Source organism: Oncorhynchus kisutch, linkage group LG22, assembly GCF_002021735.2.
Source record: "Oncorhynchus kisutch isolate 150728-3 linkage group LG22, Okis_V2, whole genome shotgun sequence".
NCBI lineage: Eukaryota > Metazoa > Chordata > Actinopteri > Salmoniformes > Salmonidae > Oncorhynchus > Oncorhynchus kisutch.
In genome coordinates this window covers 21,610,233-21,625,812 of record NC_034195.2, presented here as the reverse complement: position 1 = coordinate 21,625,812, position 15,580 = coordinate 21,610,233, and the positions used below count along the sequence as shown (strand labels likewise).

The 15,580-nt window shown below is 43.3% G+C and overlaps 1 protein-coding gene across 1 annotated transcript in view; it reads right to left on the bottom strand.

Moving 5' to 3' along the window:
• Nucleotides 1-324: 324 nt before the first annotated feature.
• Nucleotides 325-15,580, bottom strand: part of LOC109866815 (VPS9 domain-containing protein 1) — a 28,216-nt gene continuing 12,960 nt past the window's right edge. Inside the window, exons 6-16 of the mRNA XM_020455662.2 lie at nucleotides 10,658-10,720; nucleotides 9,831-9,883; nucleotides 9,448-9,535; nucleotides 9,223-9,308; nucleotides 8,644-9,113; nucleotides 8,432-8,561; nucleotides 7,754-7,956; nucleotides 7,382-7,460; nucleotides 5,232-5,336; nucleotides 2,542-2,658; nucleotides 325-1,567 (exon numbers count right to left, since the gene is read on the bottom strand). Coding sequence (XP_020311251.1) covers nucleotides 2,547-2,658; nucleotides 5,232-5,336; nucleotides 7,382-7,460; nucleotides 7,754-7,956; nucleotides 8,432-8,561; nucleotides 8,644-9,113; nucleotides 9,223-9,308; nucleotides 9,448-9,535; nucleotides 9,831-9,883; nucleotides 10,658-10,720 — 1,389 coding nt within the window. The 3' untranslated portion in view covers nucleotides 325-1,567; nucleotides 2,542-2,546. The remainder of the gene's footprint in view (nucleotides 1,568-2,541; nucleotides 2,659-5,231; nucleotides 5,337-7,381; nucleotides 7,461-7,753; nucleotides 7,957-8,431; nucleotides 8,562-8,643; nucleotides 9,114-9,222; nucleotides 9,309-9,447; nucleotides 9,536-9,830; nucleotides 9,884-10,657; nucleotides 10,721-15,580) is intronic.

The window sequence follows — 15,580 nt, the reverse complement described above, 5'->3', positions numbered from 1 at the left end:
GACAGTTCCCTCTGCTACTGCACGGCAAACGGTACTGGAGCGCCAAGTCTAGGTCTAAAAGGCTCCTTAACAGCTTCTACCCCCAAGCCATAAGACTGCTGAACAATTAATCAAACGGCCACCCAGACTATTTACATTGACCCCCCCCCCCTGTTTTTACACTGCTGCTACTCGATGTTTATCATCCATGTGTAGTCACTTTACCCCTACCTCCGTGTACAAATTACCTTGACTACCCTGTACATTGATTCGGTACGGGCTTTTAAGTAAGCATTTCACGGTAAGATCCACACCTGTTGTAGTCGGCACATGTGACAAATAAAATTTGATAAAACTCTTTAATTAACATGCCTCAACTTTATACTGTAATAACACCAGTTCATGATAAATTCATGTTAAATTCTGTAAGTATAAAACACTATTGTTGTGAAAACATGTCAAAATGCCTTTCATATCTTAACATGTTATCTGCTTGCTCGCACACTTTTACAGTGATTTTGTGATGGGGATTTCAGAAGTGGGACAAACCTAAAGTGCAAAAGTTATAATTAAATTAAAATGTAAGTATTACCAATTTCTGTTCTAAGATGCTCCTTAAGAGCAAATACCCCCCCCCCCCTTGTGAATCCTCTCTATAACACCATCCACCCAAGTACACAAAATACAAAAGATTACTTCTAAATATCTGCCAACAAGTTATTACCAACTAATTTCAACAGTAAATTTGTTTTAATCATGGTCACATGGGGGCCCCGTATCTCAATTTTGCATGTACTTTTACACAGAGGAATTGATCACACACATTATCGCACACACATTCCCAGGTAGCACAATAAATACCAACCTAGGTCTTCTCTTTAGAATGATCCTAAAACATCTCCTGAATGCAAGGATTCAAATGAAACTAGAATCTAAATACATCTAAAGGCATACTACGGGTCTTCATTTCCACCTCTCCTAAAATAAGAATCATTTATCATAATATACTGTCAGCATCTACACAATCATTTATCAATCCATGCTTTTTTAGAGTTTCAAAAACACACATTTTGCTCTATGGTGGTAAATAGTTCTTTTTCAGACATGAACCGAATTAAATGACAGGGTCAGTTCATAAACGAAAGCAATAAAAATTAGCAATATTGGACAATAGCAATAAAATATTTTCCAGACTTCAGTGACTTATGACAAAGCTTCAAGCACTTGACCTAAATGCCCCTCAAATAAGGGGACTCATAACCACAGACGCTGTAGTCCATCCAGACCATATCACATTGCAGCTAGTCCAAGTAACAGTCAACAGGCCATGTCAAATCACTTGGCTGAACACAAACAGAACTTGGAAATCATGTCCAGCCCATCGGAACCATTGTTGCATAGAAACTACAGTTCAATAGGGATCACTTTAAAAAAAGAAAATGTATTTGAAAGCCCGAGGTATAGGATCCTTTCTTGCGCAGAATATCTGAATGAAGTTGAATGGTGGTCCAGTCTGCAGCTAACAGGCAATGCCACTCCAGAGCACTGCAACAAGGGGAAATACAGGTTTCCATTTCAAAGCAGCACCCTGAAACAGAAAACAATAAGCACTCAATTCATTGGTACCCAACACCCAGATACACAATGTGAGACCAACAATGTGCTCAAGTGTCCCGTTACTGTATTTAATGGATGCCCTTTCAATCAATGAACTCGTGGGTTGAATGTTCTTAGGTGTAGAAAAGTTGCTATTCACTTGGTCCAGGGTTGCATTCCGATCCTTTACCCTTCTACCTAAAGTGTACACTTGCTTACACACCCTCATGGAGTTAAAAGCATTGGATTAGTGTAAGCATGGGCTAGGGAGTTTCCCTTTTACACCAGTCCATTCCTTCTGACATCCATAAGGGGTGAAAGAGTCCACACTTCAGAGAGAAGGGGAGAGAATCAGACTACAGCACTAGCCTGCACCTCCATGTTATGTAGAAGTGCAGTACAGAGCCCATGTGTGTAGTTCTACAGAATCTTTTCAGATCAATAGGAGATGAACTAAGAATGTCAATAATCCCCAAATTCCAATAAAATTATTTGATAAAATTCTGTAAAACATTGATTGGCCACTCAATAAGGCTACAGGGACACTCCAAATCACCCCCCTTTATATCCATGGCGACAACGGACCGTTCCATTTAGGACGCATGAATTGGGAGGAGATCGGATTGACATTTAAACTAAATCTGTTATTCCATCTGAAATGTGAAACAGAGGAGTCCTTCTCATAACTGAACAGCCTTGCATAACTGACAGCTCTGCAGACAGAGCACACTTTTCAGTCAAATGTTTAGTTAGCATGGATTAATTATGTCACCGGGAGTTTAGGTGGTACTGTTTGATGATGTCATATATAATTAATCCCTGTGTAAATTCTCCAGCTCTCGGAAGACTGCTCAATGGCCCGCTATACTATACGACTCATCCAACTTCCTAGATACTGAGAACAATGAACCCTCCAACCCCAATCAGTTCAATCACTTCTAGTTGATCATCTTGGAGGTATATTACCTGTATCAGGCCGATTTAGTGTTGTGCAACTGAAAACCTCCTGTGTGCAATGACTCCACATATTGCAGAGCACTTTGCATAGAGGTCAAGCAGTAGCCCTCCTCTCCAATCAGATACCTGAGATAGAGAAGAACTGTTAGAACTCTCTACACCATCGTTGTACAATTTACAGACAGATCAATAAAAGAAAATCAACATACAGTGGGGCAAAAAAGTATTTAGTCAACCAATTGTACAAGTTCTCCCACTTAAAAAGATGAGGCCTGTAATTTTCATCACATATACACTTCATCTATGGCAGACAAAATGAGAAAAAAATCCAGAAAATCATGAATTTATGAATTTATTTGCAAATTATGGTGGAAAATAAGTATTTGGTCTCTCACAGACCTGTAACTTCTTCTTTAAGAGGCTCCTCTGTCCTCCACTCATTACCTGTATTAATGGCACCTCTTTGAACTTGTTATCAGTATAAAAGACACCTGTCCACAACCTCAAACAGTCACACTCCAAACTCCACTATGGCCAAGACCAAAGAGCTGTCAAAGGACACCAGAAACAAAATTGTAGACCTGCACCAGGCTGGGAAGACTGAATCTGCAATAGGTAAGCAGCTTGGTTTGAAGAAATCAACTGTGGGAGCAATTATTAGGAAATGGAAGACATACAAGACCACTGATAATCTCCCTCGATCTGGGGCTCCACGCAAGATCTCACCCCGTGGGGTCAAAATTATCACAAGAACGGTGAGCAGAAATTCCAGAACCACACGGGGGGACCTAGTGAATGACCTGCAGAGAGCTGGGACCAAAGTAACAAAGCCTACCATCAGTAACACACTACGCCGCCAGGGACTCAAATCCTGCAGTGCCAGATGTGTCCCCCTGCTTAAGCCAGTACATGTCCAGGCCCGTCTGAAGTTTGCTAGAGAGCATTTGGATTATCCAGAAGAAGATTGGGAGAATGTCATATGGTCAGATGAAACCAAAATAGAACTTTTTGGTAAAAACTCAACTCGTCATGTTTGGAGGACAAAGAATGCTGAGTTGCATCCAAAGAACACCATACCTACTGTGAAGCATGGGGGTGGAAACATCATGCTTTGGGGCTGTTTTTCTACAAAGGGACCAGGACGACTGATCCGTGTAAAGGAAAGAATGAATGGGGCCATGTATCGTGAGATTTTGAGTGAAAACCTCCTTCCATCAGCAAGGGCATTGAAGATGAAAAGTGGCTGGGTCTTTCAGCATGACAATGATCCCAAACACACCGCCCGGGCAACAAAGGAGTGACTTCGTAAGAAGCATTTCAAGGTCCTGGAGTGGCCTAGCCAGTCTCCAGATCTCAACCCCATAGAAAATCCTTGGAGGGAGTTGAAAGTCCGTGTTGCCCAGCAACAGCCCAAAAAACATCACTGCTCTAGAGGAGATCTGCATGGAGGAACGGGCCAAAAGACCAGCAACAGTGTGTGAAAACCTTGTGAAGACTTACAGAAAACGTTTGACCTCTGTCATTGCCAACAAAGGGTTTATAACAAAGTATTGAGATAAACTTTTGTTATTGACCAAATACTTGTTTTCCACCATAATTTGCAAATAAATTCATTAAAAATCCTACAATGTGATTTTCTGGATTTTTTTTCTCATTTTGTCTATCATAGTTGAAGTGTACCTATGATGAAAATTACACGCCTCTCATCTTTTTAAGTGGGAGAACATGCACAATTGGTGGCTGACTAAATACTTTTTTGCCCCACTGTAACCTCATCATCATTGTAGATTGAGTGATTGAATACCAACACCTGATATGTTATTCATTTTGCCCTTAACAACAAATCAACGCTCACATCATTTCCTTCTGAGGATTACCATAAAGATGGTTTTATGCAACAACTTCCCTCCTCATATCAGGCCATTCTCCATGACTAAACAAGGCAAATGGTCCAGTAAAACAAGTGTTTTTTTCCTGGCCCATCTGTATATAAAAGGGGGAGGGAAGAGCAGATTTGTGGGGAGGATAAAAAGGCAGGACAGTAAGCAGGGTGGAGGTTTTCATAAGGGAGCAGTGAAAGGCCTGGGCCTCAAGTCAACTCTGGGTGACCTTAAGCTAATGAGACCAAGACACGAGAGCAACTCATGCCAGGGCTGTGTGTGTGAGAGTGAGAGAAAGAGAGATCGAAAGATATCTATCCATAAGCTTCTATGATGGGGGTGGGCCGGGGGCGCGTGCTTTTACAGGCATGTAAATAACATCACCCCATCCTCTTTACTTTTTGACGTGTCATTCTGGAAATCACAGCAATAATTCCGACATGGGGGGCCCGCCTCTGTAGGGCCTTGGACCCAGTGAGCCCAGCCTTCCCTACACTCTGCTCTTCCAAACCACTGAGCTGTATAAACATCAAGTAGGCTTTTATTTGTATTTTTTATTGGAAAGGAAAACCAAACCAGAATATCCCCACATTCCTTTATCACTGCCAATCTAACCAGCCTATTAAAGCCTGTTTTTACTAAGATAAATAGAGCTCTCGGGTGTGGTCTGAGCTGACACGCAAAGGGAAACTGATACAGACTAAGCCAGAGGTTGACAGTCTCCAGAGTTGAGATTGGAGGGGGAGAGGTACAATGGAGTTAGGGACATGTTTTCTGTGAGGTGAACTTTAAAAGTGTGTATGTAAGTTGGAGACCTACCCTTCATGAATGAACTCCTCCAGGGCAGCACACTCTGACACCAGCTGAGGCAGCTCACAGTGCAGAGCCACATAGGAGAGGATGGGCAACAAGTCATCTGCCCCACTAACAAAGAAACAGAGAAGAAATTAAATCAAATAATATTTGAAATGGTTGTGTTAGAATTCAATTGTTAAAAAATATATATAATCTGTTGTGGTACACATTTTCACAAATGATAATATCTCCACTGGTCCAGTGACTCTTATTAAATCACCCATCAACCGCAATCACAGACTTCTTTGCGTGAGAAGGTGGATGACTGTCCCCTTACTGACCCAGCCAGAGGTAACCAAATCCCTGGCATGCAAGTTAAAGAGGTGTGGACCGTGTCATATAACCCCAGAGAGCAAGGGCTCACACTTCACACCCATAATCAAAACCCAAAATAATAATGATAATTTTTTTTTAAATCACACCCTCCTTAACTGTAAATACGCAGAGACACATACATTGCTAGAACCTTCAAATTAGTGTCTATAAATTCCAGTTTTAGCATAAATATCAAATTCAGGGTCAAACATGAAGCGTCATAATGCAACCAGTCATAGACAAAGTTGACATATTTAAAAAGACATTAGTGTCCTGAAAAATCTTAGAAAAACATTTAGATATTGAAAAAGACAAAGTGAAGAGATATGTAGAGGAGTGTGAGGGAAAAAAATTAATTGAAATGGGAGTTGGTTCAGACAAAAGAGGATAGAGAGGACAAAATGAAAGAATGAGACGAACAATGAATGAGGAAGTTGGCTGCAGACTGTGTGTGTGTGTATGTATGTATGTAAAAAGGAAACTAAGGTGACAAGAAAAAATTGATTGATAATGTTCACACATGCGTACTGCATTCATACTTTCATGTGAACACAATAGAAAGTAATTAGTGAGAATAATGGTCACATTGAAGCCATTCATTCTACAGTCCCAAACCGACTCCTCAGAATAGGAAGCACTTCTTTCAATAGTGTGGGCAACATTTTTCTTAAAGTGAAACACACTGAACATTAACAAGCAATGGAGAAAAGATATTACCCCCTAAAATGGAAACTGTTGGAAACAGTATGCCATGTTCAAAACCAATCACACCACACACCCCAAAATATCTTGACGAGACCTAGCTGACTAAACTCCACTCCATGCTGAAGGAAGTTCCTGATGAACTCCACCAACAGAGTGGAGCAGAGACCAGGCTTTGTGGAATTCAGCTCCGACTACATCGATACAAGGAGACAGATACAGAGCATGAGCTTTTCTCTGAATGCCCCTAAAACATTAATATGAGACAGAGAAAATGAGAGGGACAGATATTTGTTTTGTTGGGCGTGGGAGCATAGAATTGGAGCCCACAATCCTCTAACAGTTTAGTTTTAAAGGCGCCTTGTATAAGCTCATGCAATGGGCTACGATGCAGACAGCCGTTTACTGGGTGTCATTTAGGTAGCTTGTGGACTGGTTCTTAAATATTTGTGATCTACCTCATCAGTTTCCTGCCTACACTGGCAAGCCTCATTAAATCCTCAAGTAGCAGACCCCTAAATCAAGCAAACAACCCAGTAAACTTCCTCACTATATTACTCGCCCCCAACCCCAACCTCAAGCATGCCTTAGCGTCTACGCTCTGTATTCCCTTCAGATGGTCTCTGATCTATAGCTCTTTCTGCTACTCAGTAGAGCTGCTTTCCCTCCCACGGCTCCTATGCCAGCTGGGACCTGCCAGGGTAAGTTCCAGACAAGGCGACCCACTTTGAGGGTCGGCCAGGATGAGGCACTCTGCAGGGGGCGGTGATCCTTGGCCAGACCCCTACTGCGTCTGGCCTTAGTGAGCCCTGATGAAGTCTGACAAGTCGACCATTGACTGAGGCAAGAGGTCCTAAATTATATTAGGATACACACACACCCCCCCCCCCCCAAAAAAAAAGATTCTGTACCGTAAGTCCTAGTCTTTATAAAGCACAAACAGAAGAATGAGGGGAAAAAACATTGAAATATAAATAACACTATTTGAAACGTGTGCAAGTCAGTGTGAGAAAGAGAGAGAGAGACCTGAGAGGGAAATCAGCATGATCCAGCACGTGATCATGTTCATAAAAGCAATGTTGCAGTACTAGACTCACATGGCTGCTGTTTTGGAATCCGCCTCATGAAGGCAGCAGTAGTCCTCAGCACAAGCACAGATCAGACGCAATGTCCGAACTGCAACAGAACAGAAAGCAAAAACAAAAGGTGACTAATAGATAGGGATATGGAAAACAACATCAATTACATTACACAATTAGACCAAACAAGTCCATTCAGCTTCCAGCCTGTCTAAAATAAAGTGTACTGGATGTTATTTTGCCAGAGAGACATGGATTTCCCACCCCCCCATTTCATTCAGCACAATAAACAGTGGTGCTAGTAGAGATCAAATGCTTCCCCTGTATGAGCAATGTGAAGAACACTTCCCACACTATCATTGTCCAGTGAGGGTTAAGGGGTTCACTCACCAATGCACTCCAGCTTTTTCTGGGGACAGCAATCTCTGCACAGCAAGCGAAGCTCCTGCACTGCTGATTCATAGGGGTAGGCATGCAGCACAACATGGTCTTGGGGGTACAGTTTCGATGCGACACCAACGTCACCAGGTGAGGCGTCCTGATACAGCCTCATACTGGACTCAAAGGACAGCTCCCGCTCTCTGTGGACCTTCCTGCATAGTCCAGGACACAAAGATACAAGGGGTTCCCATGTATAATCAACAGGTTTTGTGACATGACTGACAGCAGCTGTCATACTGAACTACTTTTTAAGTGAACATTAGACTGAATAGATCAACGAACGGTTGCACAACAAACTTGTAACAGGTCTAGAAATCATCTCACTAAACTGATAGCATAAATCAACAATAGGAGAAGAGGGAACAGCTTCTACTTGTAGCCTACTGACGCCATCTACTGACCACTGCCTGGCATCCGACTCATTCTGCATGCAAGGAGGTTTCAATCATCATCAGCATCATCATCACAAAATATGTAAATGTGTTCAGAGCAGCAAAATACATAGTGCTGGACTGGGTTTTAGTATATTGGCCATAAAAAGCAGTCATATAAGCACCGACTGTAAATTAGAAGACTAGAAATTTGTAAAAAAGCTAAACGAGGGGTTAAGACCTGACGCTGCTTTACCTGAAGAGGGTCAACAGAGGGCTCCAGATGGGAGTGAAGAAGGCTTCCTCTATGCTGGCCACACACAGGTCCTTAGAATTGGCTGTGTTCAGACACTCAAATGAGAGCAGACACAGAGACAGCAGTTGATCTGGAACACAAACAAATATGTTTATCATTTCTTCTATATATTTTCCATTAGAGAACACATTTCCTGTCAAAGTGAGGTTTACCAATGGCAATATGGATGTCCTTCACTATAGCCTTCAGGTGCTTTTTGAGAGCATGCATCTCCAAGTCCTGAACGAGGAACTCCTGATCTAACTGTGATGGTTCAAAGATCATGTCAGGGTCCCAATGAGAGGGGTCCCGGTCCATCTGTGTCAGGAACTGCTCCATATCCTCAAACAAATTCTCCCTGTTCTGAGTATGGGGCCCATCACTATCCAACTCTGCCTCGTTGGCATTATGGTCATGGGAGGAGGAGATATTGAGAGAGGCATCGGAGGACAGACTGTGACCTGTGCCAGATTTTGAAACATTCTGATGAGAGTCTGAGATCAACAAGCTCTGAGTGCTGCGGGAGGGTTTCATGGGCAGGGCAGGACTTGCAGGTAGACTCTTGCTCACGATTGGATAAAGCCTGTTGTAAACTCTGTACTGGAGCCTTTTCAGTAGCTTAATCACAGGGTGGTCGGGACAGCTAGGATACACAGAGCACACAACAAGTTACTCCTCTATTGAAATGGAAATTAAGTAACATTATGTTTGGCAAAATATATGACTGCCTTGTTCTGCCTCGTGTTCAGTACCTGAGAAGACATGAAACAAGGCCGGTGACCAAGGTGGCATCATCAGGATTTTTCTTGAGTTTCGCTTTCCAAAGCTTGGGCCAGTCCTGTAAGTCAAACACATACACAGGATGAGGACAACTCGACAACAGTCACTTAGCCAATAACCTTATCATTCTCTGAAAACACTGAAGTTCATTTATCAACACAAAGGCTTGTCAAGTTGTTACTGAACTCTGAACTCACATGATCTTGTTCATATTCCAAAATATTTGTGTACAGAACACGTTGTTCCTGTTCTTCTCCATTAATTGTTCCAGACGCAGCAAACCTCCTGCATACAGCACAGACAGATTACTAATCTGATATATGGATGTAACTGGAGCTCAGCTCCAAGCACCATTCATTGACTTTCATTCATGGGTGGATTGAGTGGTTAATGAAAATCGTTTGGAAAAATTCTATACTTAACTGCAAGCACACAAGTATCAGCTTTCTGTTCTGATTCTAATCCCTACACAGTTATACTTCCGACATGTCTTATGCTGTTAGCCTGTAAGGCCATACAACTGTGAGGCTTGTACTGTGATGTGTAACGAGCTCTACTGTCTAGGTGGATGAATGTTCACCTGTTGGCCTCCTCCTGCAGCCTCAGTCTCCTTTCCTCCATCTTCCTTTGGAGCTTCACAGACATTAAGGACGTCTTCCCAAATGTCCACTGGCTCTAAACATAATCTAGCAGCTCACCCCAAAGCTATATGCCTACCACCATGGACAACCAACAGCATTCATTATCTCAGAAGGTGTTTACCTTCAAAACACCAATAGGTCAATCACTATAATAGATGATGTAACCCTTTAGGCTACTCCTTGCATGGTCTGCGGGGGTGTCCGGTACACCAGTGCAAGAGGTGTCTGGGATGTGTGTTCCACGGGTCACACGTAGGGATCCTTGAACCAAGATACCATCATTTGGATCCTGGTCTTACTCAAGTGGACAGTCTTACCCAATAACCCCTAGACTTATATAATAATAAACTAACCCCGAAAGTCTAGCCTGACGAGTCGATAACACACACCAAATTCTTCAGCTGCTCTGTCATTCGCTACATACTTTAGTCTGAGACTGCCATCATTGAAATCGTGTTTGTGATGACGAGGGGCGTTGTACAAAACAAAGTCCTCAGCGATTGGATCGTCTCTAACCAGTCATAGTATCAAAGCCAATGACAATGTCAAACTGCTGCTTTACCCACGTGTGTTCTGGCTCCGGCGCAACCCACAAATCAGACGGTCCCGAATGTGTTCGTATTCGATGAAGGGTCGGGGAGGTACTCAGATCCAGACTCACTGCGGAGAAGAAAATAACGTCCGTGGCCTAGTGTTTGGCTGGAGCAAGGACTATGGGTAGCCAGGCAACTGAAAGTCCACATTAAATATCAGAAACAAAGGATACAGCATCTTGCCTGGCCTTGGCAATAATCAGGTTCTCCATCATCTGCCTCTGAAGAGAGAGAGTCTGAAAGAAAATGTATAAATATTTAGGATTTCTAAACCCTTTCTAGAGATGTTAAAAGCATGCATGTCAGATATCTCACACACAATGTAATTAGTAAATAAGAAAAGCAATATTTTGCTTTTTGCAGAATTCTTGTTGAAAGGTAAAGATAAAAGTTATTATCACCTCAACACTACAACCAGTATTAGCCTGAGGTCGGCTAACTGCTGACTGATTGCATTATATATGGCTTATCGGGGTCTGAACAATGAAACGTCATAGTTTAAGGGTTGTCATTGATTGCACTCGAGTAGGCTACTGGAGAACTAACCACCCTGCGAGTATATACGAGGAAGTCTGTGCTACATCTCTTAGTGTGCATAACGCATCATTGGAACAATTAAAGTACATGGATATAAAAAGTACAAAAGTATGTGGACATCTGTTCATCATTAATATGGAGTTGGTCCCCCCTTTGCTGCTATAACAGCCTCCCTCTTCTGGGAAGGCTTTCCACAAGATGTTGGAACATTGCTGCGGGGACTTGTTTCCATTCAGCCACAAGAGCATTAGTGAGGTCGGGCACTGATGTTGGGCGATTAGGCCTGGCTTGTATTCGGTGTTCCAATTCATCCCATGTTTAATGGGGTTGAGGTCAGGGCTGTTTGCAGTCAAGTTCTTCCACACCCATCTTGACAAACCATTTCTGTATGGACCTCGCTTTGTGCACAGGGGCATTGTCATGCTAAAACAGGAAAGGGCTTTCCCCAAACTGGTTGCCACAAAGTTGGAAGCACAGAATCATAGGAAGCACATAATCGTCTAGAATGTCATTGTATTCTGATTTCCTTTCACTGGAACTAAGGGCCTAGCCCCGAAACATAAAAAACAGCCCCAGACCATCATTCCTCATCTGCCAAACTTTACAGTTGGTACTATGCATTCGGGCAGGTAGTGTTCTCATTTTCCAAACCCAGATTCGTCCCTTGAACTGCCATAAGGTGAAGCTTGATTCATCAATCCAGAGAACACTTTTCCACTGCTACAGAGCCAACACTTCTCCCGACGAACAGTTATTGTGCTGACGATGCTTTCAGAGGCAGTTTTTTGGTAGTACCGAGGACAGACTATTTTTATGCGCCATGAGCGTCAGCTCTCGGCGGTCCCGTCGACATGCTTTAACCACTCCTGGAATCTTCTGTGTAAGATAACTAATCACAATGTCCAACAAGACTCCAGATATGACACCTTTAAAACAAAGAAAGAAGAAAACGTTTTTTTTTTAAAAATAGGTAGTATCCCGTTTCTCAGTGTCATGGCTGAACAAGGACAATATACATCTAGATGGTTTGTCTATGTATCAGCAGGACTGAACGGCGGCGCAGTGTAAGCTCAAGGGGGAGGTGTGTCTTTATTAACAACAATTGGTGCACAACCTCTAATATTAAGGACGTCTCGAGGTTCTGCTTGCCTGAGTTAGAATACCTCATCAAATGAAATGTATTTATAAAGCCCTTCTTACATCAGCTGATATCTCAAAGTCCTGTACAGAAACCTAGCCTAAAACCCCAAACAGCAATCAATGCAGGTGTAGAAGCACGGTGGCTAGGAAAAACTCCCTAGAAAGGCCAAAGAGAGGAACCTAGAGAGGAACCAGTCTATGAGGGGTGGCCAGTCCTCTTCTGGCTGTGCCAGGTGGAGATAACAGAACATGGCCAAGATGTTCAAATGTTCATAAATGACCAGCATGGTCAAATAATATTAATCACAGTGGTTGTAGAGGGTGCAACAGGAGTAAATGTCAGTTGGCTTTTCATAGCCGATCATTAAGAGTATCTCTACCACTCCTGCTGTCTCTAGAGAGTTGAAAACAGCAGGTCTGGGACAGGTAGCACGTCCGGCGAACAGGTCAGGGTTCCATAGCCGCAGGCAGAACAGTTGAAACTGGAGCAGCAGCACGGCCAGGTGGACTGGGGACAGCAAGGAGTCATCATGCCAGGTAGTCCTGAGGCATGGTCTTCATAAGCTGTGGACCACACTATTTACCAAGAGAGTTTATATATATTTTTCGTAGCTGTCTATTTACCACCACAAACCGATGTTGACGCACTCAACGAGCTGTATAGGGCAATAAGCAAACAAGAAACTACTCATCCAAAAGGCGGCACTCTTGGTGGCCGGTGATTTTAATGCATGAAAACTGAAATCTGTCTTACCTCATTTCTACCAGCATGTCAGCTGTGTAACTAGAGGTGGGAAAAAATAACATAATAATACAATTTAAAAAAAAACTTGTAGGTCACCTTTACTCAACAGACAAAAACACATACAAAGCTCTCCCTTGTCTTCCATTTGGCAAATCTGACCATAACGCTATCACCCTGATTCCTGGTTACAAGAAACTAAAATTAAAAAACAGGAAGTACCAGTGACATGCTCAATATGGAAGTGATCCGATGGAGCGGATGCTAAACTACAGGACTGTTTCACTAGCACCAGGATTCATCTGATGGCATTGAGGAGTTAACCACATCAGTCTTCACTAATAAGTGCATCGACGACATCGTCCCTAAAGTGACCGTACGTACATATCCGAGCCAGAAGCCATGGATTACAGGCAACATTCGTACTGTGCTAAAAGGCTAGAGATGCCGCTTTCAAGGAGCGGGACACTAATCCGGATGCTTATAATTAATCTCGCTACGACCTCTGACGAACCATCAAACAGGCGAAGCTTCAATACAGGACTAAGATCAAATCCTAATACATCTGACACTTGTCAGATGTGGCAGGCCTTGCAAACTATCACAGATTTCAAAAGGGAAAGCCAGCCACGAGCTGCCCAGAGACGTGAGCCTACCAGACAAGCTAAATGCCTTCTATGCTCACGTCGAGGCAAGCAACACTAAACCAATTGAGAGCACCAGCTGTCAGACGACTGTGTGATCAAGTTCTCCGTAGCCGATGTGAGTAAGACCATTAAAACAGGTTAACGTCACAATGCCCAGGGACAGACTGATAACCAGGACACGTACTCAGAGCGTCTTCACTGACATTTTCAATCTCTCCCTGACCCAGTCTGTAGTACCTACATGTTTAAAGCAGACCACCATAGTGCCTGTGCCGAAGAACACCAAGGAAACCTGTCTAAATGACTATCACGCCGATGTACTCACATCTGTAGCCATAAAATGCTTTGAAAGGCTGGTCATGGCTCACATCAACACCATAATCCCAGACACCCTGGACCTACTCCAATTCGCATACCACCGAAACGGATCCACAGATGAAGCTCTCGCAATTGTACTCCACACTGCCCTTTCCCACCTGGACAAGAGAAACACCTATGTAAGAATGCTGTTAATTGACTAAAGCTCAGCGTTCAACACCATAGTGCCCTCCAAGTTCATCACAAAGCTAAGGATCCTGGGACTGATCACCTCCCTCTGAAACTGGATCCTGGACTTCCTAACAGGCCGCAAACAGGTGGTGAGGGTAGGCAACAACACATCCGCCATGCTTAGTCCCCTCCTGTACTCCTTGTCCACCCACGACTGCGTAGCAGTTCAAGACTCCAACACCATCATTAAGTTTGCTGACAACATGACGGTGGTAGGCCTGATCACCAACGATGATGGGAGCCTATAGGGAGTAGGTCAGAGACCTGGCAGTGTGGTGCCAGGACAACAACCTCTCCCTCAACATCAGCAAGACAAAGGAGCTGATCGTGGACTACAGGATAGAGGGCTGAGCACGCCCCCATTCAGATCAACAGAGCTGTTGAGGAGCGGGTCGAGAGCTTCAAGTTCCTCTGTGTCCATGTCCCTAAGGATCTAGCATGGTCCACACACACCAACGTAGTCGTGAAGAGGGAACGACAGCGCCTCTCCTCCCTCAGGAAGCTGAAAAGATTTGGCATGGTCCCTCAGATCCTTAAAGTTCTACGGCTGCACCATTGAGAACATCTTGGCTGGCTGCATCATCGTGTGGCATGGCAACTGCATGGCATCGACCGCAAGGCGCTACAGAGGGTAGTGCGTATTGCCCAGTACATCACTGGGGCTGAGCTCCCTGTCATCCAGAACCCCTATACCAGATGGTGTCAGAGGAAGGCCCTAAAAGTTTTCCAAGACTCCAGCCACCCTACTCATCACATACACTACTCCTGCTACTGTTCATTTTCTGTTATTGTGGACTATTCACTTTATTCCTAGTTGTACAGTACCAGTAAAAAGTTAACACGCCTGCTCATTTCAGGGTTTTTCTTAACTTTTTCTGTTTTCTACATGGTAGAATAATAGTGAAGACATCAAAACTATGAAATAACACATATGAAATCATGTAGTAACTAAAAAAAGAAAAGAAAGTGTTAAACAAATCAAAATATATTTTATATTTGAGATTCTTCAAAGTAACCAACCGTTGCCTTGATGACAGCATTGCACACTGATGTCTACACTATTATTTTACAATGTAGTTACTTTAAATATTTTTGTATGCTAATTTCTTTCATATTTTCTCTCTTTTTATCGAATATTTAGAACATACAATATACTTGCAGTGAAGCCGCTCAACAACTACATCACATTAGTCATCTAACAGACTCACATCCGGAGTGACACACAGAAGCAACAAGGGTCAATGCCCTGCTCAAGGGCACATCGACGGATCTCCCACAAGTTCAAAAATGGGGACCCGAATCAGCGATCCATCAGCCACTGGCCCAAGCTCACAACCGCCAGCCCTCCAAGATTCCCAAGAGCTGCCCCTCAGCCATCCAAGACCCCCACCACCCCCCCCCCCCCCCCCTGAGAATGTTTTTTAAAATATACATACTTCCATTCCCCACCCCCAAGACCCCCCAAATGTACCAAAAACAAA